This window comes from Myotis lucifugus, unplaced genomic scaffold (assembly GCF_000147115.1).
Source record: "Myotis lucifugus unplaced genomic scaffold, Myoluc2.0 scaffold_653, whole genome shotgun sequence".
Taxonomy (NCBI): Eukaryota; Metazoa; Chordata; class Mammalia; order Chiroptera; family Vespertilionidae; genus Myotis; species Myotis lucifugus.
Window position 1 is genome coordinate 238,010 of NW_005871701.1, and position 25,251 is coordinate 263,260.

Consider the following 25,251-nt stretch of genomic DNA (forward strand, 5'->3'; position numbering starts at 1 on the left):
CAGCTGTGGGCCCACGGCACCGTTAGGCAAGAAGGGGAAGGTGTGCCCTGGCGTGGCCTCCGCTGTCCCGGTCATGGAAGAAGGAGCGCGAGCAGACCCTGGCCGCAGCTTACATGCCGGTGGTGGTGGACCTCAGCGGCCAGAACCAGGACAAGCTCACCTTCAATTTCTACACCTCCCAGTACCCCAACACCCTGAGCCCCTTCCGCACCATGCAGAAGCCGACGTGTGGCTACCTGTACCGCCGGGACACGGACCATACCCGCAAGCGCTTAGACATGCCTCCTGTTAACGCGATTCTGTGGCACGCCTAGCCCTGTGCCAGCCAGAGGCCCCCACCTGCCCCCTCGCCCAGGATCCCCGGTCCTGGAGGGGAGGGCTGCGCACCCGGGCGGCGGTGGACCGTGCCTGGGCTGGGACAGCTGTGCCATGCCCACTGTCAGCACTGGTAAGGGGAGTCTCTTCTTGGCAGCCATTAAAGTTTGTTCTTGCTTTCCCTGGCATCTGAATGTGTGTCTGTGAGTGGGTAAACTGAGGCCATGGGGGCGCTTCACGGCAAGGTTATGTCCAGAGGGGTCTGAAGACTGGAAGGACTTGATTCTTCGTCCCCTCACCCTGAGAAGACCCCTCAGCTCCTTTCAGAGCCCAAGTCCCAAGCAAAGCCCGTGCTGGTCACACCTGGCCCCAGGGTCCCGGCCGGGCAGCCTCTCCAAGGACAAGGACGAGACGCAGGGGCTGACCATGCCCAGCTCCCTCCTGAGGCCTCTCACCGCAGGGGCAGCAGCCAGTGGAAAACAGGACGCGATGGGGAGCGAGCCAGTCCCCAGGGGCCTCGCTTTGTATGAAACCGCTGCTTCTGACTCCCCTTTGCTGGTGGGGATGGACTTCCTGTCTCTCCGCTGGTCCAGGGGAGCTGCCTCCCAGGTCGGTTAGGCCCGTGGCCCACGGATCATGGAGAAAAGCGATGAAGGCAGAGGGTATGTGACCCATGGCAGAGGGCTGAGTGAGTCCCTGGTCACTGCCAGGGAAGGTGAATGGTGGGGGCTGAGGCCCGCTCTGACCAGCCCGTGAGAGCCAACTGTGGGCCTCTCCTCCCAACTCCGCGATCAACGACTCCTGTTGGCAGCTGGAAATTGGCTGTGGGAGTATTTACACCCTGAAACCAGCAAACACCTGCAAAGTGGCGTTTCTTTTTCCCAGAGAGTCCGTTGTTAGTCACCAGCACACCCTGAGCGAATCCAACCGGATTCATTTCTAGGAGTCCCGTCCCATTCTAGGTGGCATGGCGTATTCAGTGGCGCATACTTCCAGAGCACAGGCGGTTGGGCGGGTGTGGGATAGCAGGACAGGGTGTCCAGGGACTCCGACAAGCAGCCAGTGCTGGCCAGGCTGCCCGGGTGTCTTTCTCCGAGAAGGAGATGGTAAGGAGGCAGGAGGCCCTCCTGGGACCCAGGTTCTTCTGTTTGCTGCAGGCTCTCTCTCACCTTAGGGGGTTCCTCTGCTGTCTGGTGGTCCGGGCTGCAAGCAGGCCCTTTGGCGTCTGTACCAGGTCTCTCCTGCCTGGTTGTGGGTGTTTGGGGAGCCAGCATGGGAAGGAGCTGGAGAGGGGGGTGTGTCTGACTCTTCCCTTAACGCCCCAGTTTTCAGAACAGCCCTCTCTCTTCCTGAGCATAACCTTCGGCCGGGGTCAGGAGGGGCAGATGCCTGCTCTGCCGCCTGGTGGAGGGCACCAGGGAGGCCGTGGCTCCTTCCACTAACTTCCCTCTTGTCCTCTAATACCCGCCCCAGGTCCTGCACCCCAGCCTTCGGGGCACCTTCTGCACCCCCTCCTGAGCCTCCTGAGGCAGGGATGCATGGGCTTTGTGACTGTGCCAACCTCCACGTCCTCTGCTCCTTGAGAGCATTTAAGTCTCAACTTTCTGCACTCTGATCAGTTACCGCTTGTCCATCTGCCTCCTGTTTTCCACAATTTTATTAGAGCCTCTAATCGGCTGTCTTCCTCCCCACCCCACCCTCTGTGGGTGTGTAGCTTTAAAAAAATGCACTTATTATTATTTTTACTGGGGACTGAGCCTGCAACCCGGGCATGTGCCCTGACCAGGAATCAAACCGTGACCTCCTGGTTCATAGGTCAACGCTCAACCATTGAGCCACGCCGGCCGGGCAAAAATGCATTTATTTCCATTGTAGTGGGATTTGGAAAAGAAGCAGAGATAGATACAAGTTAGTCTTCAGCCTCCAGCCACTCGATCGTCCACCTGCTGAACACCTGGTGCCACCTGGGTCCCCGGGCCACAAAGATGAACAAGAACCATCTCTGTCCGCCCAGACCCGACAGCCGCGGGGGCAGTGGGGGCGAGGCCAGCATCTTCACTCCCTTAACGGACGCCGCCTCCGTCCCCTGAAGAATGGTCTCCCCCTGGAGGTTCACCTTGGTAGAGCAGCCTCCACGAAGGTTCCAGGAACCTTTTAAAGAATCGACCAGGGTCCCAGTGGGTCTTGGGGGGGATGGTCCCAGGAGGCAGAGCTGGTGCTCCGGGTTCTGCTGTGTTTCCGTGTGGGAGGCGAGTAGGTGGGCCGGCAGCCTGGGAGGGGGATCGTCAGGCCCGGGTTTGGGGCCCCTCCAGTCTCTTCCCGGCCTGGCTTCCCCTCCGGCACTGCCCACCTGTCCCTCCTTGGCGCCATTCTGCCAGGTGGGTCCTCCCCCTCTGGTATGGCCTCTGTCCCGGGGGGATTCCTGCAGACAAAGCCTCCTGGGAAGCCATGAGGCCTCTCTTCCTGCACTCCCTCTCCTGGGGCCCGTGAATGAGTGCCAGGGCCCCCTGACTTGGCGTCCATGTCTTTGGGGGGAAAGGAGAGTGGGACTGAGAGGGGCCACTGAGGAGGGAGAAGCTGTAATACCTGGCAGATGCCCCAGGAGCAGAGGCAGCGAAGCAGCCCTCCAGTCTCTGGTTTGCCGGGAGCGCTTTGGTGCATTCCACCTGAAGCTTCTTGGTGGAGAAGGAAGAGCCCTCCCCAGGTGCCAGGGTCTTGCTCTGCTGGTTTCTACGCGTCCTGAGCTGCTGAAAGGGGGTGTTCACCTGAGGAAGGGCTGCTGGTCTGGGGGCACAGGTCCCCACCCCTCGGGACCCCTTTCCTCGCCCAGGCAGAGGGCACAGCCTGTGGATGCCGACAGTGGGTGTCCTGCGGTGGGAAGGTGGTGACTGTCCGTCCTGGACAGAGCTGGGCGCACCTCTGAGCTGACCTGCAGGCCCCTGGCCCTCCCTTCTGTCCGTTCCCAGGAGCCACAGCCTGACATTCTTACACAAAACTGCATGAGAACCGCCATCTTCCTGGTGCCTTCATTCTCACACTGCCTCTGAGGGTTCGAGTTTGTTTTTGTTTAAATGAAGAGGGGGTTCTTTTCCAAACACAACCAGAGCTGTGCAGAGGCAGTGGTTATGGCCATGGGCTCAGCCGCTCAACAGCCAAGGTTGACATCTCTGGGTTTCGTGGCCTTTCCCTCTGCTGATAGCCTCATGGTCCCAAGAAGGCGGCTGCAGTCCAGGCATCGCACTCACATTCAGGCGAAAAGTAGGGGGAGGGCAGGCAGCACCAGCTGCTTCGTTATCACTTCTTATCAAGAAAGCAACGTTTTCCCAGAAAACCATGGCAGACCTTCCCTTACATTCCTTTGGCTGAACCATGTCATGTGGCCACATTAGCTGCCAAAGAGGCTAAGAAAACAATTCTCTTTTCCAGCTTCTTGTAGGAGAGGCAGGCAAGGGGGCGGGGAGGGGGGAACGGGGCTGAATCTAAGGAGGTTTTAATGAGGCCTCTACCTTCTCTGGAGCCCGACCGCAGGTGGATGTCTGTCCCCACACACACAGCGCAGGGCCATGGTTGATGGGATTAAAGGGACAAGATGACAGGTTGGCTGTCATCCGGGGACACTGCTGTGCCCAAGATGCAATGTCACGGCACCTAGATCCTAAGTCAACAACACGCCACCCCCGTAACAGATACGAAATAATACAGCGACCGCAATAAGGGGCCCTTACTCTTTGCCAGACCCGGTTCTAAATGCTTGTCATTTATTAATTTTAATTCACTCAATCCTCTTACCAGCCCTGTGAGGTGGGCACCCTTATCTCCATTTTAAGAATGAAACAGGCCCAGAGCAGTTAAGGCATTTGCTCAAGGTCACCCAGCAAATAGTTTGAACAAGAAATAAAGTTGTGATGCTTTAAGCCACTGAGGTTGTAGCGTGGTTTGTTACTATAGCATCACCTGGACAATTCTGAGATATTATGCATGTACTCTGATATATAATATATGTTATATGTAACATAGATTGCATACCACTTATATAAGTTAATTCACATGTAAGTATACTGATGTCATTATATAGTTACATTATACATTTATGTACATATAAGTGCATTTACATACATACACGTGAATATAAAAACCTTCCTTCATTCTGAAGAAACAGTGCTTTGCACCTGGAACAAAGAATCCTCTCCTTGCAGCCTGGCAGCGTGGGAGGGCCAGGCACGCAGCTGGGGGTCCCGAGAGGAGCTCGGCAGGCCTGGCGCTGCTAGAAAGACTCGTGACATTTGAGTAGTATTTCTTTATTTATTTAAAAATATATTTTTTATTAATTTCAGTGAGGCAGGGAGAGGGAGAGAGAGATAGAAACATCAATGATGAGAGAGAAACATTGATCGCCTGCCTCCTGCACACCCCACACTGAGGATCAAGTCCGCATCCTGGGCATGTGCCCTGACCGGGAATTGAACTGTGACCTCCTGGTTCATAGGTTGACACTCAACCACTGAGCCACACTGGCTGGCCTGTGCAGTATTTAAAATGACAGTCTTTGTTGTATCAGCCAGGAGAGGGTAGATTAGCTGAGGTAACAAACCACCCCCACAAGGCACCCCTTCCTCACGTGTAAAAAACACTTCTGTGCTGGTGCACCAGTGCCCAACCTGGACACGGTCCAAGTGCTGCTGGGGAAGCAGAAATGTGGGTGCTGGTTCCCTCTGGCTGAGGTAGGGGACAGGCATGGTCCCCGAGTAGAGGAGGGGCAAGTCGGGGAGGGGCAGAGCCGGCCTTTCCCGGCAGCATCCAGCTTAAGCGCACCTGGGTGCTGGCTCCATAATGAACCGCTGTTAGTCTATGGCCAGAGAACATCCCACTAGGGTCAGAGAACGCTGTTGCTGCACAGATGGGCCCTGCGGCTTGGCCTGGGAGCTTCCCAGGACCAGCAGGTAGCAGCTCACCCATGCATGCGTGTGCCCGCCTCTCGCTCACGCACACACACTCCCCAGGCCACTGGGAGGTGATGGTGTCAGATGCAGGGCTGAATTCGAGCCTCCCAGGATGGGAAGATGCAGCCTCCGGGAACATGACAGTGTGGCCAGGACAGGAGCGGTGAGTGTGTGTGCATGGCCATAAACGCTGTGCAGGGTATTGTAGGAGGGCGTTCCCTCCACTGGCTGCTTCCGACTCGGCTTGAAGCCCACAGTCTGCATCACGCAAGTGCTCTCACCTGTGAGCTATCATGCAGGGACTGGAACCCCTCAGTTGTGAGGCCAAGCACAGTGCACAGCCTGGTAACTGTACGCAGCAGCCCTGTCAAGAGCCCCCAGTGGGCCCAGCTCTGGGGGGGAACCGCTCTATTTCATTGTACCTCCACTCCGTGTCCGAGGGAGGAGCCCACCCAAAAGAGGGCGGGAAGGGAGTGGAGGTCACAGGATCAGAAGAGCTGCCGGCTGGCACCGCTCTGTCCGGTAAGAAGGGATAAGGAGACTGCCCACTGGGTAAGGAAATCCTCTCATCTCCAGCTCATGGCTGTAATCCTGGGCCTCCCTCCTCCAAGGCCTGTTCTATTTTCACTCCTCTCCCCCGGGAGCAGCCGGCAAGGACTTATGGGGGCTTGTACCTGGTTCTCTGGCATCTCCGGGATTGGGTGTGGGCTTGCTCACCTCCTCCTGACATTCCCCTGAACCGGTTCATCAGCTCCTGCCTTGTTCAGATCTGCAGGATTTAGGCCTGTGAGCCAGGAGGGCCCAGGTCTGAAAAGCCAAGCCGCCCTGTGCAGGGCGAGTGGGGCACAGGGCTGGTCCATCTCAGGCGTCCGCCTCCGCAGGCCTGGACGATGGGCAACGTGATGGAGGGTAAGTCGGTGGAAGAGCTGAGCAGCACCGAGTGCCACCAGTGGTACAAGAAGTTCATGACCGAGTGCCCCTCGGGCCAGCTCACCCTCTACGAGTTCCGCCAGTTCTTTGGCCTCAAGAACCTGAGCCCGTCGACCAGCCAGTATGTGGAGCAGATGTTTGAGACCTTTGACTTCAACAAAGTGAGCAGGGGCTTGGGTGTGGGGTGATGGAGGGAGCCCCAATCGGGGTTGGGGGGCGGGGGGCAGATGTGAGAACAGCAGGGTCTGCTGAGGAGGGCTTCATTTATACAGGTCTTTGTTTACCTGGGAGGTTGAATGCCCACGTTAGGGACATTGGTCTCACACTCGCTGAGCACCTACTGAGAGCCAGGCACTGGGTGCGGAAGGGCGCGGACCATCCCTGCCCTGGCTCCCCAGGGGAAGGCAGACAGGTCCCAGGTTAGGGTCCTCGCAGACGGAGCTGAATGGCTTCCTTTGCCTCCCACACGCACATTCAGATTTACTCCAGAACAAGTGTGAACACTTCCCAGACAGTCACTGAGCACCTACTAAGTGCTTGATGCTGCATGCGGTGATTTTGCACAGAGGCTCACAAGGTTGCAGAAGAGGGGCGGGGAGTAGAGAGCAGGGTGAGGAGGGTCCAACCCCCGGCTGGTCTGGGATGGGCAGGCCCACATTACTGGGGTCACCCGTGATGGACTGTGGACATTAGGCCTGGGGACAGGCAGGGTTGCTGGCCACTGGGGAATCCAGGCCACTCCAACTCCAAAATACCCAGTGACCCCAGTTCCCTTTCTCAAGTGAGTCAACTTGTACGTCTCCTCAAGGAACCACCTGGACGCATTGGGTGAAGCCTTCCGGATGAGCTAGAGGGCACACTGACAAAGGAGTTAGGCACCGTGAGTCTGGGCCCCTAGTTTTCATCAGCTGGGTGACCTTGAACCCATTCTCTGCCCCTCAGCCTCAGCTTAGTCACCTGTATCTGCCACGGACGTCGGAGCGTTAGTTAGAATGTTTGTTAGTTTTCAATAGCAAATCTTGCATTTATTTGGAGCAATTCAGTCAGGATGTAGTGGTGGGAGAACCCAGAGCGGGTCTTCCCACCCTGGCTGGTCCCCACCTGCTAGTGATCGCTGGAAAGGTGAGATGCGAGGATGCCCTGCCCTGTGTCCACCGCACCCTGGGGAGAGGCTGCCCGGAGCTCTCCCAGCTCCTCTCACCACCCAGAGAGCCGAACACCAATGTAGGCGGGGCTTCTAGGGAAAGCTGGGCTCAGAGCTATTTAAAACTCGCTAATATCTGGGGTCAAGGGGCCAAAGCAGATTATGAGCTTTGAGTCCCAGCCTCAAGGGCAGCATCATGAGGGGTCTCCTGAAGGGGGCGCAAGGGAGCAGAGTACGGGAGCCTGGGGCATGGAGACCTGAGGGGTGGCATCAGGATGCTGGGCCTCCCAACTCTCCCAGAAGCAGCCGTGATTCCTGAGCGGGCGGGGAAGAGCCTCAATACCCACACCCAGTGCCCCCAAATAGCTCAGCTTCCCACGTACTAAGGAAATCCTTTGGGGTAAGACATGTCTCCATAAGGACCCTCTAAAATCCCACGTACGACACCAGGCAGGGGCAACCCGCCAACCCGAGTCATGCATATGCCCTCTCTTTAATCCTTGTCACATGCAACCGCCACCTGGTCTGTCCCAAACCTGACTTCCTCGATTATGCCACCAACCCCCCCCACTTTAGGGTTTGGTGCTGCTTGGCTCACACCTTCCCCTGCTACCGGTCTCTGCTCAGATGTCTCCTGCCCTGACCTGACCTCCTGCTTCAAACCCTATTTTACTGGGAGCAGCCCCACCCCTGCATTTCCCAGTCCCACCCCAGAGCACGTCTTGTCTTCGAACGCATGATATTGAGCAGCATTTAGCCACTCTGCTTATGTCTGTCTCCCCGCCGGAATGTGAGCTCCGTGAGGGCAGGGAGTGTTTAAAATCAGTGCCTGGGGCGCAGTGGGTACTTCGTAGGGATTTGTTATCTGAGTGAAGGGATGTATGCGAACTCACGAGTTTATGGCTTGTTTTATATTTCACACTAACATTCATTTAAAAACATAGTTATTTACGTGAAGAGCATCTTGTAATGTCTCAAGTGCCTCATGGACACCAATGGTCTGAGTCCCATTGTCCCGAGTACAGAGCAGGCGAGCAGGGTGGCTGGGACACTGATACAGAGGGGAGTTAGAGCTGGGTGTGCAAGCAGTGGCCCGCGGGCCTACATTTACAGATGAACACACCACACCCACGCGGCTACCTTTTGTCAGAACGGAAATATTTGCCATCGGGCCCTTTACAGAAAGTGTCTTCCGGCCCCTGAGTTGGGGGAGGGTGCTGTGCTGGGAGAGCAGGTTGGGGGTATAGCAGAGTGAGGGGGAGTGTGACCCGGGACACACACATAGGCCTTGCTTGTTTCAAAGTTTTTCGAGGGCTTGGCTGGGCCCGGCAGTCACACCGGTGCGTCCAAACCAGCGTGAATTTTCCATGCCCGCGTCTGAGCGCCGGGTGGGACGAGGAGGCCCAGGTTCCAGGCAAGCACTTGTCACCCCCTGGCTGTGCGGCCTAACCTCTCTCAGCCTCAGCTTTCTCAGCTGAAAACGGGGACAAAACTCCCAGCTCCGGGGAGCGGTTGTGAGGTTAAATGAGCGAAACGAGTAGAACGCTCAGCGCAGGAAGCACTAAGAAGCAGCGAGCTTGTTGGATGTCATTCTGATGCAGCCCCCGCACGGTCTGGGAGCGTGCACACCGCCACTGCCGCCTCAGAGCGAGGACACTGCGCCTCCAGGCGGCCGCGTGCTGTGCTCATGGGAGGTCACCCCTCTCCTACCACGCGGTTAGGGCTTTCTGAAAGCAAAGCCCATGTCTTTCCATTGATCCTCCATCGATCCTTTGTAGCCATTAAACAACAACAAATTGCACAAGTCATACAGCACGTTGTAAAGTGTCCAACAACACGGAGAGGTAAAAACGAAAAGCAAAGGCACCCTCACCTCAAGTCCCCGCAGAGGAAGCCTCCTCAGTGTTTCCGAGCCTCTGGCCTCGCTCCACAGCGGTCCTGGGAGGTGGGTGGGCGAGCACCCCAGGGGCTAAGGCATGTGCAAAAGCCCTGGGACACCGGGCAGCACACGGATGTTCACTGTGATCACAGTCCTCGCTGAGGCTCACCGTGGCTAAGGCCTCGCCTACGGCCAAAGGCCAGCACAGAGCCGGGTCTCAGAGGCTGTCCGGCCCAGCTCCTGCCACATCCCTAGTAACTGCTCTAGCTTCTGCTTGCGCACTCCAGTGGCAGGGAGCTCACTACCCAACGAGGCAGCTCTGCCTGTGAAAGAGTTCCTCATGCTTCTCAGCGACTGCCTGGACCCCGAGTCCTGGCTGTGAGCGGAGGAGTGGGGGCTGGACCCCGAGTCCATGTGCTCTGACCCAGCGCTCCCGCCCTTACCGGGCGCAGCCTGCCTGTGAGATAGGCTTCCCTCGCCAGCCTCACTCGGTTTGGGGGGAGGGGGACAGAGAACTTGGTAGGACTGGCAGGGCCGGCAGACGGTCAGCAGGTGAACACGCGGGGGACCCTAAAGAAATGTCCTGCAGGAATGTCTGTGCCATCCCCTCCCCCCATGGCCAACCTCTCCAAGAGCCGATGAGAGCCGCGGCTCCCTCAGGAAGCCACCCAAGCCCCCCCCCAACCCCCTGCCCTGGGCCCAGCAGAGTGGGTGCTGCTGTCCTGTGACCCACAACGCCCTGTCGGATGTGTTGCTGCCGGACACACCTCCTGACAGCACGGCGGTCTCTTTCTAGTAGTGGTGATAATGACAGCTAGCATTCCCTGAGCGCTCACTCCGTGCCAGGCGGTGAGTGTCCATACATGTACTCCTGTAACCCCACGACGATCCCACAGAGGCAGGTACCATCAGGATTCTCACAGAAGGAAAAAGCGCGGTTTGAACCTTCGCCTCCACATCTACCTCCTGCCCTCACCGAGCTGGGAGAAGCTCACCCAGCCCCCACCCACCCCTGGGAATTCATGTCTCTTCCCCACCCACAAGCCGCCGGAAGGGCTCGAGTCTGAGAAGCACAGGGAAGCAGCAGTGACAGCTACAACCAAGTGCCACTCGCAGCCCAGCCGGGGGTAGCTTGTCAGAGTGGACCGAAGCCTCTGGGGCGGCCGGCGGGCTCTGGGCGGCCAGGACAGAGGGGGTGGGCACCAAGGGGGAGGGTCGAGGGAGGGGTGGGAGAGGGCTCAAGGCGGCCTCCCCGCCCAGGACGGCTACATCGACTTCATGGAGTACGTGGCGGCGCTCAGCCTGGTCCTCAAGGGGAAGGTGGAGCAGAAGCTGCGCTGGTACTTCAAGCTCTACGACGTGGATGGCAACGGATGCATCGACCGCGACGAGCTGCTCACCATCATCCGGGTAACTCCAGGTGCAGAGGGCCGGCCTGGGGCTTAGACGGGTTTGGGTCTTCAGTGGGCAGAGCTGTCATCCCTGCAGGGGACAGGATGGAAGGGAGGGTCCCGGTGGCAGCTCTGACCCTCACGTTCCTTCCCCTCTCTGGGCCTCAGTTTCCTCCTGAGTCCCAGCTCTGCCTCCACTCCCCACTGCAGCCCCCACACCAGCGAGGCTGAGTCAGGAGGGGCCCTCTCACTTCTTCCTCCCCCCAGGCCATCCGAGCCATTAACCCCTGCAGCGACTCGACCATGAGTGCGGAGGAGTTCACCGACACCGTGTTCTCCAGGATCGATGTCAACGGGGATGGTGAGGAGGCCGGGGCAGGGGTCCCCCGGGGAGGGGGGCCCAGGGTGGAGGGTCCCAGCCACAGACCCGGGTGTGAGGGATTCCTGGACCAGACCTTGCTCTCTGGCTCCTTTGCCTTCCCCCCTCACCGCTGCGTCCCCAGCAGTGGCCTTGTGCCCTCGAGAGACTCCAGCTCTGGGCCCCCGTGCAATGCTGCCAAGGAGACAAGCCCTCCTCCCCGTGACTCCCTTTCTGGCCGCCAGGGGAGCTGTCCCTGGAGGAGTTCATGGAGGGCGTCCAGAAGGACCGGATGCTCCTGGACACGCTGACGCGGAGCCTGGACCTCACCAGCATTGTGCGCAGGCTCCAGAACGGGGAGCAGGACCAGGAGGGGGCCGGGGGCGGGGCGGCCGAGGCAGCCGGCTGAACGGCCCCCAGATGCTTCTGCGTGTGGCGGGGTGTGTGGCGGTGCTGGTGGCGGTGCTGGTGTCGCCATTGTTGTTTTTATACTCAGGGGTCTTCAAACTACGGCCCGCGGGCCACATGCAAATACAAATATTGTATTTGTTCCCGTTTTGTTTTTTTACTTCAAAATAAGATATGTGCAGTGTGCATAGGAATTTGTTCATAGGTTTTTTTTAAACTATAGTCTGGCCCTCCAACGGTCTGAGGGACAGTGAACTGCCCCCCTGTTTAAAAAGTTTGAGGACCCCTGTACTAGATAGTCTACCGAACTCAGGGCTCAGCTCCCCGCGCTGGGCTGCACGGTGGTAGCTCAGGGCCAGGGTGGGGGCCGGAGGTGGGGACGGTGAAGCACAGTTGCTGAACCTCTGTGTGACTCAGCTGGTGGTGACTGCTTCCTGCTGGGGCACCCGGCAGCCCTCTCCCCGTCTGGCACCCCGACCTCCCCCCCCCCCGCCCCAGCTTCCCCCTCACTAGACATGGAGGCCCGGAGGCTGATCTGATGGAGCCCTCCAGGGAACTGTGGCCGCAGCCTCCATCCTGGTGCTGCAAGGAGCCCCAGGACCACCGAGCCGTCCCGTGTGCTTGGCATGGATTTGCCCCTCCCACTCCACAAGCATTTATTGAGCACCTACTATGTGCTAAGGCTAGATGTTAGATGTGCAGGGAAGAGGAGCCTTCTCATCTTCAAGGAACTCACAGGCTAAGTTCGTTATAATAAAACCAGTGGCCTGCTGCATGAAATTCATTCACATTAAAAGGGAATTAATTAGAGGAAATATTTTAATATTGCTATTTGCTCTTTCTCTATAATGGAAGTGTCAGAGATGAAAGAAAATTAGTAAAATGTATATGAAAATCTCCCTCCTGTCAGAGTCTGGGGCGCCCGCGGAACCCAGAGTCTAGCCCCTGCCCACCCGCACGTGCTTCAAAATCACAGGAGACCCAGACCCGGCCGGCCCCACCCCCGTCAAGCCCCGTCAGGCAGGGGGCACGGCCTGAGGTCCCCCGCCCCGGTCAGGTGTCACGCAGCCTCAGGTCCCTGCTGATCAGTTGTTATACGTCACGATGTGACGACCATTTGCATATTAGCCTTTTATTAGTATAGATATGCTAAGGGAAGCTATGAATGGACTCCTGCAGGGGCACAGGAAACTGTGAGTGAGTTGGACTCAGAGACAGCCTCACAGAGGTGGCCCCTGACTGTGAACGTGAGAGAGGAGTTGGGTTTGCATGTGGAGAAGGTGATGTGTGGGGGAGGTTGGAGGGTGCATGCTCTGTGATGTGTTTGTGTCCCATGTGGGGGCCGTGTGACATGGGGAGGAGTTTTCTTAGGTGTAAATTGGGGGTGTCTCTTAGGATTTACATTTTACCAAATTTGAAACAATAAGGGGTCATCATATCCATTTTTAGGGAGCATCTCCAAGAGCCCCAGTTGTGGGGGGAGGGAGGGGAAACACCTCCTTCAAGAGGTTACAGTGATGAGGATAGAGTGTTTGGATGCGAGTGCAGATCCAAATCATGACCAAATGACAGCCACACATGCGCGCGTTCACACCCGTGGGAAGGGATGCTTGAGTCGGATGTTGGCCAAAGCAGTGAAGGAGGGTGAGGTGGTATAGAAAGTCCTCGATTATCCAGAGGAAATCCATATTTACTCAGAAGTGACCATGCAAGCCTCCTACTTCCTTGCTGGCTACTTGGTGGCATTCCGGCCTGCGGCCTGGGCCCCACAGCTCTGTGACTCACTGAGGCAGCCGGGCCATCCCTGGTCTCCCGTCCGTCTCTCCTGCTGCAGGACACCTGGCATCAGTTGGGAAGTGGGGCAACCTGTTCCAGGTGGGCCTCCTGCCCATTCTGTGGGCACCCCAACTTTAGGAAAACCTGTCTGAGGACCTGGGAGAGACAGGCTGAAGCAGTTGTGCTCATTTTCAAGATGCTCTCTCTTCTGGGCTTTGAGTCTTCACTTCGCTGTAAAAAAAAAGAGAAGGGGGGGCGGGGGGGTGCATGGAGTTATAAAATGCAGCGGGAGGGAGAAAAGGGAGAGAGGGGAGTGAAGCCCCTGGCTGTAGAGCCCCCTGGGGGGCGGTGAGAGGGTGCATTTTGCTCACACCCATCCTGTCCATCCCTTGGAAGCCAGCCAGGGCCTGAGCACGGACGTGGAGGGATGGTCAATGCAGGGCAGCCTGGAAACACTGGGAGCTGGCACTTCTGTTCTCTGGTGGCTGCCTGCTGGGAAACCCTGAGGTCAGAGCTGGGAGGGTATCTGGACAGAATAAGGACGTTCCCCATCGTCATCCACACACCACCTTCATGACTTGGGGCCTATCTGTGTCCCACCTGGATTATTACTTTTTTTAAATCAGCCATTTTTCACCTAACATTTATTTCTATAGGAGCCTTTATATGAATATCAGACCTACGAAACCACAGGTTCAGCAGGTTGGTTTTATTTTTCGTGCATCAGCATAAAGACATACCTCTTCACGGTAAAGCAAGCATGTCTCCAGGTCCCCCTTTAGGTGGGTAACGCTGGGTAACACTGACCAGCCTCGCGTTCTCAGAGGTGCCTCTGGCTCCAGCGGTGGGAGGGGTCTGAGTCGCTCAGCCCCCTTCAGCCAGAGCGCCTCCCTTTTAATCTAGTTTCTACATCGGGGTTGTGCACAGAATTTGTATAACAAAAGTAATTCAAAATCTAAAGAATAATCATCTGAAAACTGCGGGTCTAGTCCAGTCCCGCTCACGGTGCAGACCAGGTAACCGAGGTCCAGAGGAGAAATGGCCATCGGGGTCACATAGCAGGTGGAGGCAAAGCCTGACCTAGAACCCAGGTCGTCAGGCCCCCAGTTCTCCCCAGAGGCAGGGAAGGTGTCTCCCTTCGCTAAGGAGACGTGCTGGGCTTGTGGCTGGGAATCATGGGAATCATGGAAGGGCCATGCTGGGGAGGGCGGTGGAGAGGCAAGCGTGGGCACCAGGGGTAGGGAGGGGAGCAGAGGGGTGGGGTGCAGCGGGGGCTGAGGGAGCAGCGCGGCGGACCCTCTGAGGGCGGGAGAGCCCAGCCTGCCTCGCCCAGTTTCCCCGCGGGCACCCAGGTGCGGGCAACTGGGGAGGAGGTGAGCGCCCTCTGTGAACATGCCTCAGGATCTGGGGGGACGTAATTACCCCCCCATCACACACAGCAGATGCGTCTTTTCTTCAGACTCAACACTTTCAGGCCCTACCTCCTAGGCATTCTCATTGTTAGTGTGGCCTGTGGGACCCCACCCCTCCATGTGCCCTGCTTCCAGCTAAGAACCCTGTAGGAATTTGTGGGAGCCTCATCATTGCCCAGCCCAGGAGCAGCTGAAGGGGGTAAGCTGAGTGGGCATTGGGCATGAGGGGGCTGAGCCAGCACCCCCCTCCCCCTGAACTGCTCCGGACACCTGCTGAGCCTGGAGTCTGGGAGGGGCCTGTGGACTCAGAACATGGCACTTCTCCGCCTCTGCTGGGAGATCCAGCCGCCGGGGTTCACGTCCATCTGCAGCATCTTCATCACCCACTGGTCCCGGCGGGCACCTTCGATGAACTCATTCAGAGACAGCTGGCCTGAGAGAGGGGCGGGAGAGATGGGCCTGCGGAAGACGGGGAGAGACGGGGCAGGGGGCAGGGGAGAGGAGAGGAGGGGCAGAGGAGAGGTCTTCTCCCCAGGGGGCCTGCAGCTCTCACACAGGAGCCTAAGCCCAGCGCCTGGGATGCTCCAGGTTCTCCTGGAACCTTCCAGGCTTCCTAAAGGGACTTCTTCGCGAATGGACTGAAGTGTTCCTTTGCCCGTGGAGCCCTGGGCATGGTCTGGAGGGCTCTTCTGGGCGTGTTCCCAACAGCTGCCTCCCTGCACAGCCTTGGGCTTTATTACACACTTAGTCCTCCCGGCCATTATCACCTGCTTCCAGACCAGGCTGAGAGATCACGTGCCATCCTACCATCCGTCTGCCCGTCTCCAAAGCTCCCACCCTCTCGCTGGCCCGGCCTCCACCAGCCACTCCATAGGAGTCTTACTGGCTCTTACAAACGTCATGGGCTAGAGACACCCTTTGCTGTTTCCTGGCGTCCTCTGCACACCCAGCTCGCAGATGAGGACACCAGTTGAGAGGTGGAGGGGTCTGCCCAGGTCACACGGCCAGGAAGTGGGGGCGCTACGGGTGGGCCACCACCTCTGCCCCTCCTACCGTCTCCGTTCGTATCCACCAGGAGGAAGATCCGGTCCACGACCTCCTCGGGCGTGAGCAGCTGGCCCTGCTGCCCGGCCTCCCCCTCCACCCTGCAGGCTTTCTTCAGCTTGTAAATCGCCTGTGGAGGAAGCCCAGAGGCATAAGCGGGTGGGCGGCCCTACAAACCCTGCCCCTCCCCCAACCCACGTGCCCGCACCCTTTCCCCAGCGCTGCTCCCCAGCTGTGCGTCCATCCGAGGCCCACAGGACCCAGGTCCAAACCAACACTGATGTGCCTCCGGGTCCCACTGGCCTACTGGCAACCGGGGATCCTGACCGCACATGCCGCCCCACCCCGATGCCACCTGTGGTTCCATCGTGAGCCCCAAAGATGAAACCCAAAACCTCTAATGAGCCCTGGCGGGTGTGGCTCAGCTGGCTGGAGCATCCTCCCTCCGGGGCACTGACAGGGCAGGCGCGTGCCCAGGTTGTGGGTTAGATACCCAGTCTGGGCACGTGCGGGAAGCAGCACATCCATGTTTCACGTTCACATCAACGTTTCTCTCTCTCTTGTCTCTCTCTGTTCCCCTCTCTCTAAAATCAATAAAAGCATGAGGATTAAAAAAAGAAAAAACCACCAAAAAACTCCAAAAGCACAAAACACAAGTCTTAAAAAAAACAAAAGCCCTCTAATGAGGGATGTGGATGGCACTGTGATGATCTCGACACTACTTTACGCAGGAAAATGGAGATTCAGAGAGGAAAAGAGAATCCTATATGATAAAAGGGTAATATGCAAATCGACCGAACAGCGGAACGACCGGTCACTATGATGCACACTGACCACCAGGGGGCAGGCACTGACCTCTACAATGTCGAGCAGCTCCGGGCGGTCGATGCAGCCGTTGCGGTCCTTGTCATAGATCTTGAAGGTCCACTTCAGCTTGTGCTCCAGGGTGCCCCTCAGCACCAGGTTCAGGGCTGCCACGTACTCCAGGAAGTCGATGGTGTTGTCCTGCTTTGGGAGTGGGAGCTGTGAGCCCGCCTGGTCCACTGCCCACCTCCAGGGCACAGGTGGGCACCTACTCTGGACCATCCACTGCCACAAGCTCAGGGCTTTGCCTCGTCCTTGCAATACATTTGGCCTCTGCACCTTTGCTCATGCTGTTCTCCACGCTGGCATCCTTTCCTCTCCATGATCACCCAGTCCTACCTGTTCTTCAAGGCGCAGCTCAAAGGTCCCCTCCTCTAGGAAGCCTTCCTTCTCAGACCACTTCAGCCAGTGATCCCTCCCTCCTCTCACATTCACAGCACCTGCCTCCTATTCTGTGCAGTTTGGGACTTACTCTGGCATTGGCACCAATTGCTTCCTAAGTAAGCCTCGTTCCCTAGCTAATGTGTGCTCTGGAAACAAGAGAGGGGTTACATTGCTTTTGTTTCTCTTCCATGCCTAGCACATTGCCATTTCTGCAGAGTCAGGATCTCAAAAATATTTACAAACCAGAGGCCAGTGCATGAAAATTCATGCACTGGGGGGGAAGGGGGTCCCTCAGCTCGGCCTGCCCCCTCTCACAGTCCGGGAGCCCTCAGGGGCAGGAGGCAACCCGGCGATCAGGGGAAGGTGATGCCCCATCACATCTCTGCTGCTGCCACTGCCGGCAGCGCAAGACTTGGCCGGCCCTGGTTACCTGAGCCTCAGGCAGCCCTGGGCGGCTGGGTAGCTACCATTCAAGGCTTGCCTGTGCCTCGGGCTGGCCCTGGGTGGCTGGGGGGCTGAGGGGACTGGGGGACTCTGGAGGCAGGCGCGCGGAGTGGCCAGGGCGGGCCTGGCCTTGCCACATGCCTGCCACCCCAGTGGGGCTGAGGGGACTGGGCGCTGCCATCTTGTGGCTGTGGGTGCCGCCATCTTTGAGGGCAGGATGGTCAATTAGCATATTCCCTCCTTATTGGCTGTGGGCGCTGCCATCTTTTGAGGGTGGGACAGTCAATTAGCATATTCCCTCCTTATTGGCTGTGGGCACCACCATCTTTGAGGGCAGGGTGGTCAATTAGCATATTCCCTCCTTATTGGCTGTGGGTGCTGCCATCTTTATGACAGCATGAGGATCAATTAGCATATTCCCATATTATTAGATAGGATGCCCTAGCTCAGTGGTTCTCAACCTGTGGGTCACGACCCTTTGGGGGTCGAACGACCCTTTCACAGGGGTCGCCTAAGACCATCGGAAAACACATATAATTACATATTGTTTTTGTGATTGATCACTATGCTTTAATTATGTTCAATTTGTAACAATGAAAATACATCCTGCATATCAGATATTTACATTACGATTCATAACAGTAGCAAAATTATAGTTATGAAGTAGCAACGAAAATAATTTTATGGTTGGGGGTCACCACAACATGAGGAACTGTATTAAAGGGTCGCGGCATTAGGAAGGTTGAGAACCACTGCCCTAGCTGGTTTGACTCAGTGGATGGAGCGTCGGCCTGCAGACTAAAGGGTCCCAGGTTTGATTCTGGCCAAGGGCACAAGCCCAGGTTGTGGGCTCAGTCCCCAGTAGGGGGCGTGCAGGAGGCAGCCAATTGATTTTCTCTCATCATTGATGTTTCTCTCTCTCCCTCTCCCTTTCTCTCTGAAATCAATAAGAATATATTAAAAAATATATTTATGAATCAATGAATAAATGATCAACTGAAGCTGAATTTGAGACCAAGGTAGTTTTGAAAGATTAGAAAGCTGTGCTCACATTGAAAATTTCTTTTGCACTTTCATTCACTTGGTGCCTGGGGGAAAGGGGACTGGCCGTGCAGCCCTGCTCACCTAGGCCCACGTGGACTTGACACTGAAGGATAGGCCTGCACCCCACCCCCACCCAGGAAGCGGGAGATAGAGCTCAGGTGCTAAGGGGCCAGCGGAAGGAGGAGGGCACAGGTCACTTCCGAGGTGACCCTGAGCAGGAAACCGAACTTTCCCCCAGCAGAAATGTGATGGCAACGATGATTCCAACAGCAGTGAGCAAGAGGCTGGGGAACCTGCTGTGACTCCGGAGGAGTGTGAGGGGAGAGGCTGCTGGTGGTGGCTGCAGCGGGTCAGTGGGGCCCGGGTCTCAGGCTGAGCTTCACGGGGCGTATTTCAGGGCGGGGACCACACTCTCCAAATCAAACACCTGAGTCATCAGCTCCCCAGGAGTGTCTCATTCCCATGACTGTGTAATCAGAAATGGTGCTGCCGGCCCAGAGCACCTCTGTCTCATTGGGTCAGGCCACCCGGAGTCCCAGCCCCAGATGGGGGTGCCTGGGTGAGCAAGAAGTGAGCAACAGGAGAACACGGCAGGAAATGGGGAAAACAGCATAAAAGCCTCTGAATAAACCAAGAAGAAAACAAAAGGAGCCCATCTCAGCACCTGAAGTGTTTATTCTGTATCTTTTATATAGTTCTTCTGGTCCCCCCTCCCCCCACTGTGTACTACATAATTGAGATCAGACTGTAGGTATAGTTTCAGTTCCTGGATTTTTATTTTAAAACTAGAGGCCTGATGCATGAAATTCATGCAAGAGTAGGCCTTCCTTCCCCCTGCTACTGGCACCAGCTTTCCTCTGGCACCCGGGACCTGGGCTTCCCTCCAGCCACCGGCAGGCACCTGGGATCCGGGCTTCCCTCGCAACCCCGGTTTCATCCGGAAGGTCAGCAGGGGTCCTCAAACTTTTTAAACAGGGGGCCAGTTCACTGTCCCTCAGACCGTTGGAGGGCTGGACTATAGTTTTAAAAAAAACTATGAACAAATTCCTATGCACACTGCACATATCTTATTTTGAAGTAAAAAAACAAAACGGGAACAAATACAATATTTGTATTTGCATGTGGCCCGCGGGCTGTAGTTTGAGGACCCCTGGTCATATGGAAGGAGGTCCAATCTAATTAGCATATTACCCTTTCATTATTATAGATGTCCCATTCTTCAAAATTATTTAAAATCATACCTTTCATTTTCTGAGGTGCCCTGGACACCCCCTCTTTCTGAACGTGGGTTTAATGTTTTACACCACACGATGAGCATCTTTGTACACTCGTATTTCTCTAACATCTCCGGTGGCTTCTTTGGGGTAGATCCTTAGCAGTGGCTGTTTGTCCCCACCCCCCCCCCCCACTCGTCTTTAGTGTACTGTTTCTGTAGGTGTATAGTTTTTTGTTTTTTGGGTTTTTAATTTCCAAAAAAATTTTTTTAAAATATGTATTTTTTAAAATTGATTTCAGAGAGAGAAAGGGAGAAGGAGATAGAAACATTAATGATGAGAGAGAATCACTGATTGGCTGCCTCCTACTGTGGATCAAGCCTAAAACCCTAGCATGTGTCCTGACCAGGAATTGAACTGTGACCTCCTGGTTCGTGGGTTGCCGCTCAACAACTTGAGCCACACCAGCCGGGCTGTAGGTGTAGAGTTTTATGAAATTTTTATCACATTCGTAGATATGAGTAATTCTCAACACAAACTCACTTGTTACCTGTTAATAGTCATGTTCTTCGCCCAATCGTGACATCTGGCAAACACTGATCTGTTCCCCATCACTGTAACAGTATCACTTGGGGAATGGTATAGAGTTAGAATCATATGGTATGCAATCCTTCAAGATTGGCTTTTTTAAAAATACATTTTTTAAAATTGATTTCAGAGAAGATAGGAGAAGGAGAGAGAGATAGAAACATCAATGATGAGAGAGAATCATTGATTGGCTGCTTCCTACACGCCCCACACTGGGCATCAAGCCCACAACCCAGGCATGTGCCCTGAACGGAATCAAACCGTGACCTCCTGGTTCATAGGTGGATGCTCAACTACTGACCTGCACCAGCTGGGCTGAAGGCAACTTTTTTTTTCCTTATAATTCCAGTTATTTTTATGTCATTTATTATTTTTTTAATCCCCACCCAAGGATATTTTTCCATTGATTTTTAGAGAGAGTGGAAGAGAGCGGGAAGGACAGAGAGAAACATCGATGTGAGAGAAACACATTGATTGGTTGCCTCCTGCACGAGCCCCAGCCAGGGCCCAGGCAGGGAGAAGACTGCAACCAAAGTATATGCCCTTGACTGGAATTGAACCTGGGACTCTTTGGTCTGCAGGCTGATGCTCTATCCACTGACCCAACCCGGCTAGGGCTGAAGGCAACTTTTTATTGCTGAGTAGTATCCATTGCATGTGGGCCCTACAGAAATGTCTGCCCCTCCCTTGACTACCTAGAAGAACTGGAATTTGGGGCCTTGTCCATAATTGATTACCAGTGATAACCTCTTCTGAGCTATCTGTACCGCCGGACGAATTGCGATTTCCTGAACATCTGCTCTTCTTACCCTGCAATGACCCTGTGAGCCCCCAAGGCACCTTAGCTCATCCCCAGCTCAGGATGTCTTGTTCCCGCATTCCCTTTGTCTCTGAACCTCCGGTGCCCATGCATGCGGGGTCTCTGGCTCCCCTGTATGTGGGGTTCCCAGAGGAGGAATTAAATTTGCTTATTTTCTCTTGCTAATCTGTCTCCTGTCTATTTGACGGTTAGACCGGCCAGAAGAACCTTGAGGGTAGAGGTCCTTCCTCCCCCAACCTCTTGCCCACAAGAGGCATGTTCTAGAGGAGCCCCTTTCAGACAAATGGTCTCCCGGTGAGGCTACCGGCAACCCCAGGGCCCTTTCTGGGAAGCTTCCGGCTGGGACTAATCTCATCCCTGTGCACTGCCCTCCCCTCGTCAGCCTTAATTACCCCAGAAGCCCAGGATGATGGAAACACCTGTCTACTCAAGCGGCAGGAGCAGAAGTGACAGGTGTGTGATCGGCTCTGGGATTATCTGCCCCGTTTCTCCCTGAAGTGGTTGCACCTGTGCACCAGCCCTGACCCCAGTGCATGTTACATAAGGGTCCCAAGTGACATTTGAGCTTCAACCCTTTTCTTCATCCCTGCTGGTCTCCACCACACCCATTTCTGTCACCCCAGGGTTTGACGTGTGAGCTAGATCTATGAGCTCTTTTGATTTTATTTGCCCCAGAAATCTCAGACCAATTTGCCCAGAAATGAGACTCCCTGATATAAAGATTGTGCCAAGCTGGGAAGTGGAGCTGGGTGTGGGCTTGGAGACTAAGCGGGAAGAGGAGAGAAAGAAGGCTCAGTCCCTGACAGAGGCACTTAGCACACCTCCTAGGGAAGCTCTTCCTTGCAGCGGAATGTCCATCGAGAAGGGATGGTGGAGTTAGAAAACCAACAGCGGATGCCCAACCCCATCGGTGAAAATTGGATGAGCAACAGGGTATTTGCTTTGTCTTAAGCACCCTCTATATTTACAGTGATGGTGAACCTATGACACGCGAACTCATTTTTTTGGTTGATTTTTCTTTGTTAAATGGCATTTAAATATATAAAATAAATATCAAAAATATAAGTCTTTGTTTTGCTATGGTTGCAAATATAAAAAAATTTCTATATGTGACACGACACCAGAGTTAAGTTAGGGTTTTTCAAAATGCTGACACGCCGAGCTCAAAAGGTTCGCCATCACTGCTCTATAAGATGCTTACTGATTACAAAGGGAAAATAGTAACTTGGAGAAACCCAGCAGGCACCACATAACTAAATGGAGAAGTCAGCAACCCCAGGGAAGGGACAGACCAACGTCACCTGCCCCCTGACATCGGGCACTGAGGACAAAGGCCACTTCTGCAGCGCTTCTGCTAGAAGTGCACAACCTGAATCTAAAATGTCAGGGTCAAACAAGACAGAGAAAAGCTGAAATTAAAGGCTCCAAATTAAAGGGTAAGGAGACAGGACAAGTAAATGCAATGAGTGATCACCCCCCTACCACCAAAGGGAAAAAAGCATAGAAGGACATTATCGGCACAAATTGACCAAACTTGAATATGGATTGTTAATTAGATAATAGAATTATATCAGTGCAAAATTTCCTGATTTTAATAATTGTATTAGCTTATTTAAAAGAATGACCTCATTTTTAGAAGAAACACAGAAATACTTAGGGATAAAGGGCGTAATGTCTCCAACTTGCTCTTAAATTTGAAATCCTATCAAAATAAAAGTTATAAAGAAAGGAAAAAGAAATTGATGAATGTATATGCTAATTTGTAAGACCAGATGGGGCATAAGGGGCCCAGCTATATTACGCCCATGGCTAAATAATCTCTTTTGGCTCCTGAATTGTTATATTGAATTTTTAGACGAACAAGGAAGAGCGACACATTTAGGATAGTAAGTTTTGTGACATAGGACCTGCTTTTTAAAAAATAATTTTCTCTCTTTATAAAACACAAACTGCCTCCCAGGCAGGCACACTTGTCTGGGAGTCTGGACCCCTGAGTAAGATGATTGTGGGCAGGTGAATTCACTTCCTTTTGCCCCCATTTTCTCATCATTTAATCTGAAGTAACAAACCCGCTCACGCCCTCACCGGCTTGCTGCTGACTCAGAAGCAGAGGAGGAGCTCTGGGTCTGTGCCAACACGCTCGTCCCATTTGGGCAGCTCTCTTGCTCCTTATCTTTAGAGTGACAGGGGCTCGGGTTGGGGTGGAAACTAGGTCCTCAGGCTGCGAAGCCCTGGCTGTAAACAGAGAGAGGACTGGACAGTGTGCCCGCTGCCCAGCCCACCTTCAGCACCAGGAGTGGAGACAGGGACAGTCAGACGAAAGTGCAGATGGAGAGGAGGGGAGAGAAGACGGGAAGGCACAGAATGATGGGAGAGGGAGCAGGAGAGTTTCGGAGAAAGAGTGAGGCAGAAAAGGTGAGGGGAGTGGAGAGAGGAAGAGCAGGAGGACTGGGAACTGGGAGCCCCCGCGAGGCTGTTCCTTGAGCACAAGGATGAGAAATGGGCCAAGTGGACGGGCCACCAGTCCCCCCTTCAGGGTGCCTTACCCCGTTCTTGTCGAAGGCTCGAAACATGCCCTCTACGTACTGGGTGGCCTCCTCATTGCCTGTGACCTTGAAGAAGCGCTTGAACTCGTGCATGAAGAGCGTGCCGCTGGGGCACTCCACCACGAACTTCTTGTACCACTCCTGGAGCTCCGCCACGTCCATCTCGCCGGCTGCCTCCGCCTCCTCCCAGCTGAACTGCTGCCCCATCCTGGCCCCGGAACGGCAGGGAGCAAGGGTCTGTCTCCTCCCGGCTGCTGCTGGTTGATTCGTAGGTTAGGGCCCTCTCCCTCCCTTTCCTTAGCTTAGCCAGCCTCTTCACCATCTCCCGGGCAACTGAACTTCATGGGCGGTATAGGGCGCAGGTGACAAGGTGGACAGAACCAGGCCAGCTAAGCGTCCTAAGATCATTAGAAGATTCCCTCCAGCCTGCTAAGCTCCCCCAGCCGCACCCCTCCTCTTCGTATTGTCAACCACTCAGCTAAGCCACCCAGAAGATTCTGAAGAGCGAGAAGGGGAGGAACCTGAGGGGAGGGGAGAGCGAAGACCAGTTGGGAAGACAGGCTGAGACCCTCCATGGCCCACACGCTCCCTGTCCCTTTGGTTGGGCACCACACTGCCCCAGAGAGGCCCATCTGGGAGACATGGCTCCTGGGCTCAGCCCCTCCATGCTGCCTAGTGAGAAGCAGCAGCACCTACAACTTGAAGGGCTCTAGGTGAGCAGCTGAGCCCAAAGCTAACTCAGTCCCCGGCAGAATACAGATCGCCCCCTTGAGTCTTGGAAGTTCCCCACTTTCCAGTTTAAAGTACAAATGTTTCCCTCCAACACCCTTCACCCAAGACCTGGAGGCTTTGCTATTTTCTCTCCGCGTGAGGAGGATCTGGGAGCGCGGCTTAAGATATCTCTGAAGTCTCTTACTTTTATACTAAAGGTGTATGCAAATTTGTTTTTGAGTCAATTATATATTCATGCTTGTTTTAATGCAATATAAAAATGATACCTCCAAGAAATCAGAAAACCTGCAGCACTGATTTTTCTAGATTTTAGGGGGAGTCATTCCAGTGACGGCCCGTCTTCGGGGCAGCACCGCCTGCCTCCCATTGGGTGCTCATGGCTCCCTGCCTCCATGCGTCCCTAACCTCTCCGTTGTTCTACCTTCCTCCCCATTCCTGAAGTAGGAACTGCACTTCCTGTCATCCTGCCAAGTGCTGGTGGGTTTCCCTCCCGCAGCCCCCACCCCTCAGGGTCTGGAGAATAAGGCCAGTCTCCTCCTTCCTCTTAAGCATTGCTTCCACCCTTTCTCTTTTTCCCCTCAAAATGCCAGTCCCTTCGAAGCCATGTACCCCTCCATGTACTCATCCTTGTTGCCATTATTCACTAGTGACTTCACGTGTGTCTCAAAGCATCGCTCAGGGACAGCCTGAGGTGGAGAGCTGACCATCCCACACGCTGGCCTCAAAGGTCCTCATCTCCTTAGTTCCAAGAAGCTCTCCTTCCTTCCCATGCGGGCCTCCCATCGCTGAGGTCCGCCCGCAGCTGCAGCATCTGGGAGCTTGTTAGACATGCAAATGCCCAGGCCTCAGCCTCGCCTACCGAATCAGTTGGGCCCAGCCAACTGTTTTCCTAAGCCCTCCAGGTCCTTCCAATGCACACAGGTTTAGGAGCCATTTCCTGGGCCTTGCTATCAGGCACTTCTGTCCCGGCTCCGAGACATTCCGAACAGCATCACCTCTCCTTCCAGCTCACGTATCC

General features: G+C 55.1%; 2 protein-coding genes across 3 annotated transcripts; one reads left to right on the top strand and one right to left on the bottom strand.

The window, feature by feature from the left end:
• The first annotated feature begins 5,700 nt into the window (after positions 1–5,700).
• On the top strand, positions 5,701–11,373 carry GUCA1A (guanylate cyclase activator 1A). Its single transcript, XM_006105246.3, has 4 exons — positions 5,701–6,346; positions 10,469–10,618; positions 10,867–10,960; positions 11,203–11,373. Exons 1-4 carry the CDS (start codon positions 6,146–6,148, stop codon positions 11,364–11,366), a joined length of 609 nt encoding a protein of 202 aa, XP_006105308.1. The 5' UTR covers positions 5,701–6,145; the 3' UTR covers positions 11,367–11,373.
• Positions 11,374–13,609: 2,236 nt separating this feature from the next.
• On the bottom strand, positions 13,610–23,708 carry GUCA1B (guanylate cyclase activator 1B). Of its 2 annotated transcripts, XM_023746313.1 has the most exons (5): positions 23,502–23,708; positions 16,453–16,602; positions 15,607–15,727; positions 14,824–14,986; positions 13,610–13,630 (listed from the first exon to the last, which is right to left on the bottom strand). In XM_023746313.1, the coding sequence occupies exons 1-4, from the start codon at positions 23,706–23,708 to the stop codon at positions 14,859–14,861; spliced, it is 606 nt and encodes a 201-aa protein (XP_023602081.1). In that variant the 3' UTR covers positions 13,610–13,630; positions 14,824–14,858. The 2 variants fall into 2 exon arrangements, with proteins under 2 accessions (XP_023602081.1, XP_023602080.1); XM_023746312.1 differs by lacking the exon at positions 13,610–13,630 and having other exon boundaries at positions 13,892–14,986.
• Positions 23,709–25,251: the final 1,543 nt, after the last annotated feature.

Coding starts and splice junctions, on each gene's coding strand:
- GUCA1A (XM_006105246.3), top strand. CDS start 6,146: ATGGGCAACGTGATGGAGGGTAAGTCGGTGGAAGAGCTGAGCAGCACC. Junction 6,347..10,468: donor AGACCTTTGACTTCAACAAA/GTGAGCAGGGGC, acceptor CTCCCCGCCCAG/GACGGCTACATCGACTTCAT. Junction 10,619..10,866: donor AGCTGCTCACCATCATCCGG/GTAACTCCAGGT, acceptor TCCTCCCCCCAG/GCCATCCGAGCCATTAACCC.
- GUCA1B (XM_023746313.1), bottom strand. CDS start 23,708: ATGGGGCAGCAGTTCAGCTGGGAGGAGGCGGAGGCAGCCGGCGAGATG. Junction 16,603..23,501: donor GAGCCTTCGACAAGAACGGG/GTAAGGCACCCT, acceptor CTCCCAAAGCAG/GACAACACCATCGACTTCCT. Junction 15,728..16,452: donor AGCTGCTCGACATTGTAGAG/GTCAGTGCCTGC, acceptor CTTCCTCCACAG/GCGATTTACAAGCTGAAGAA.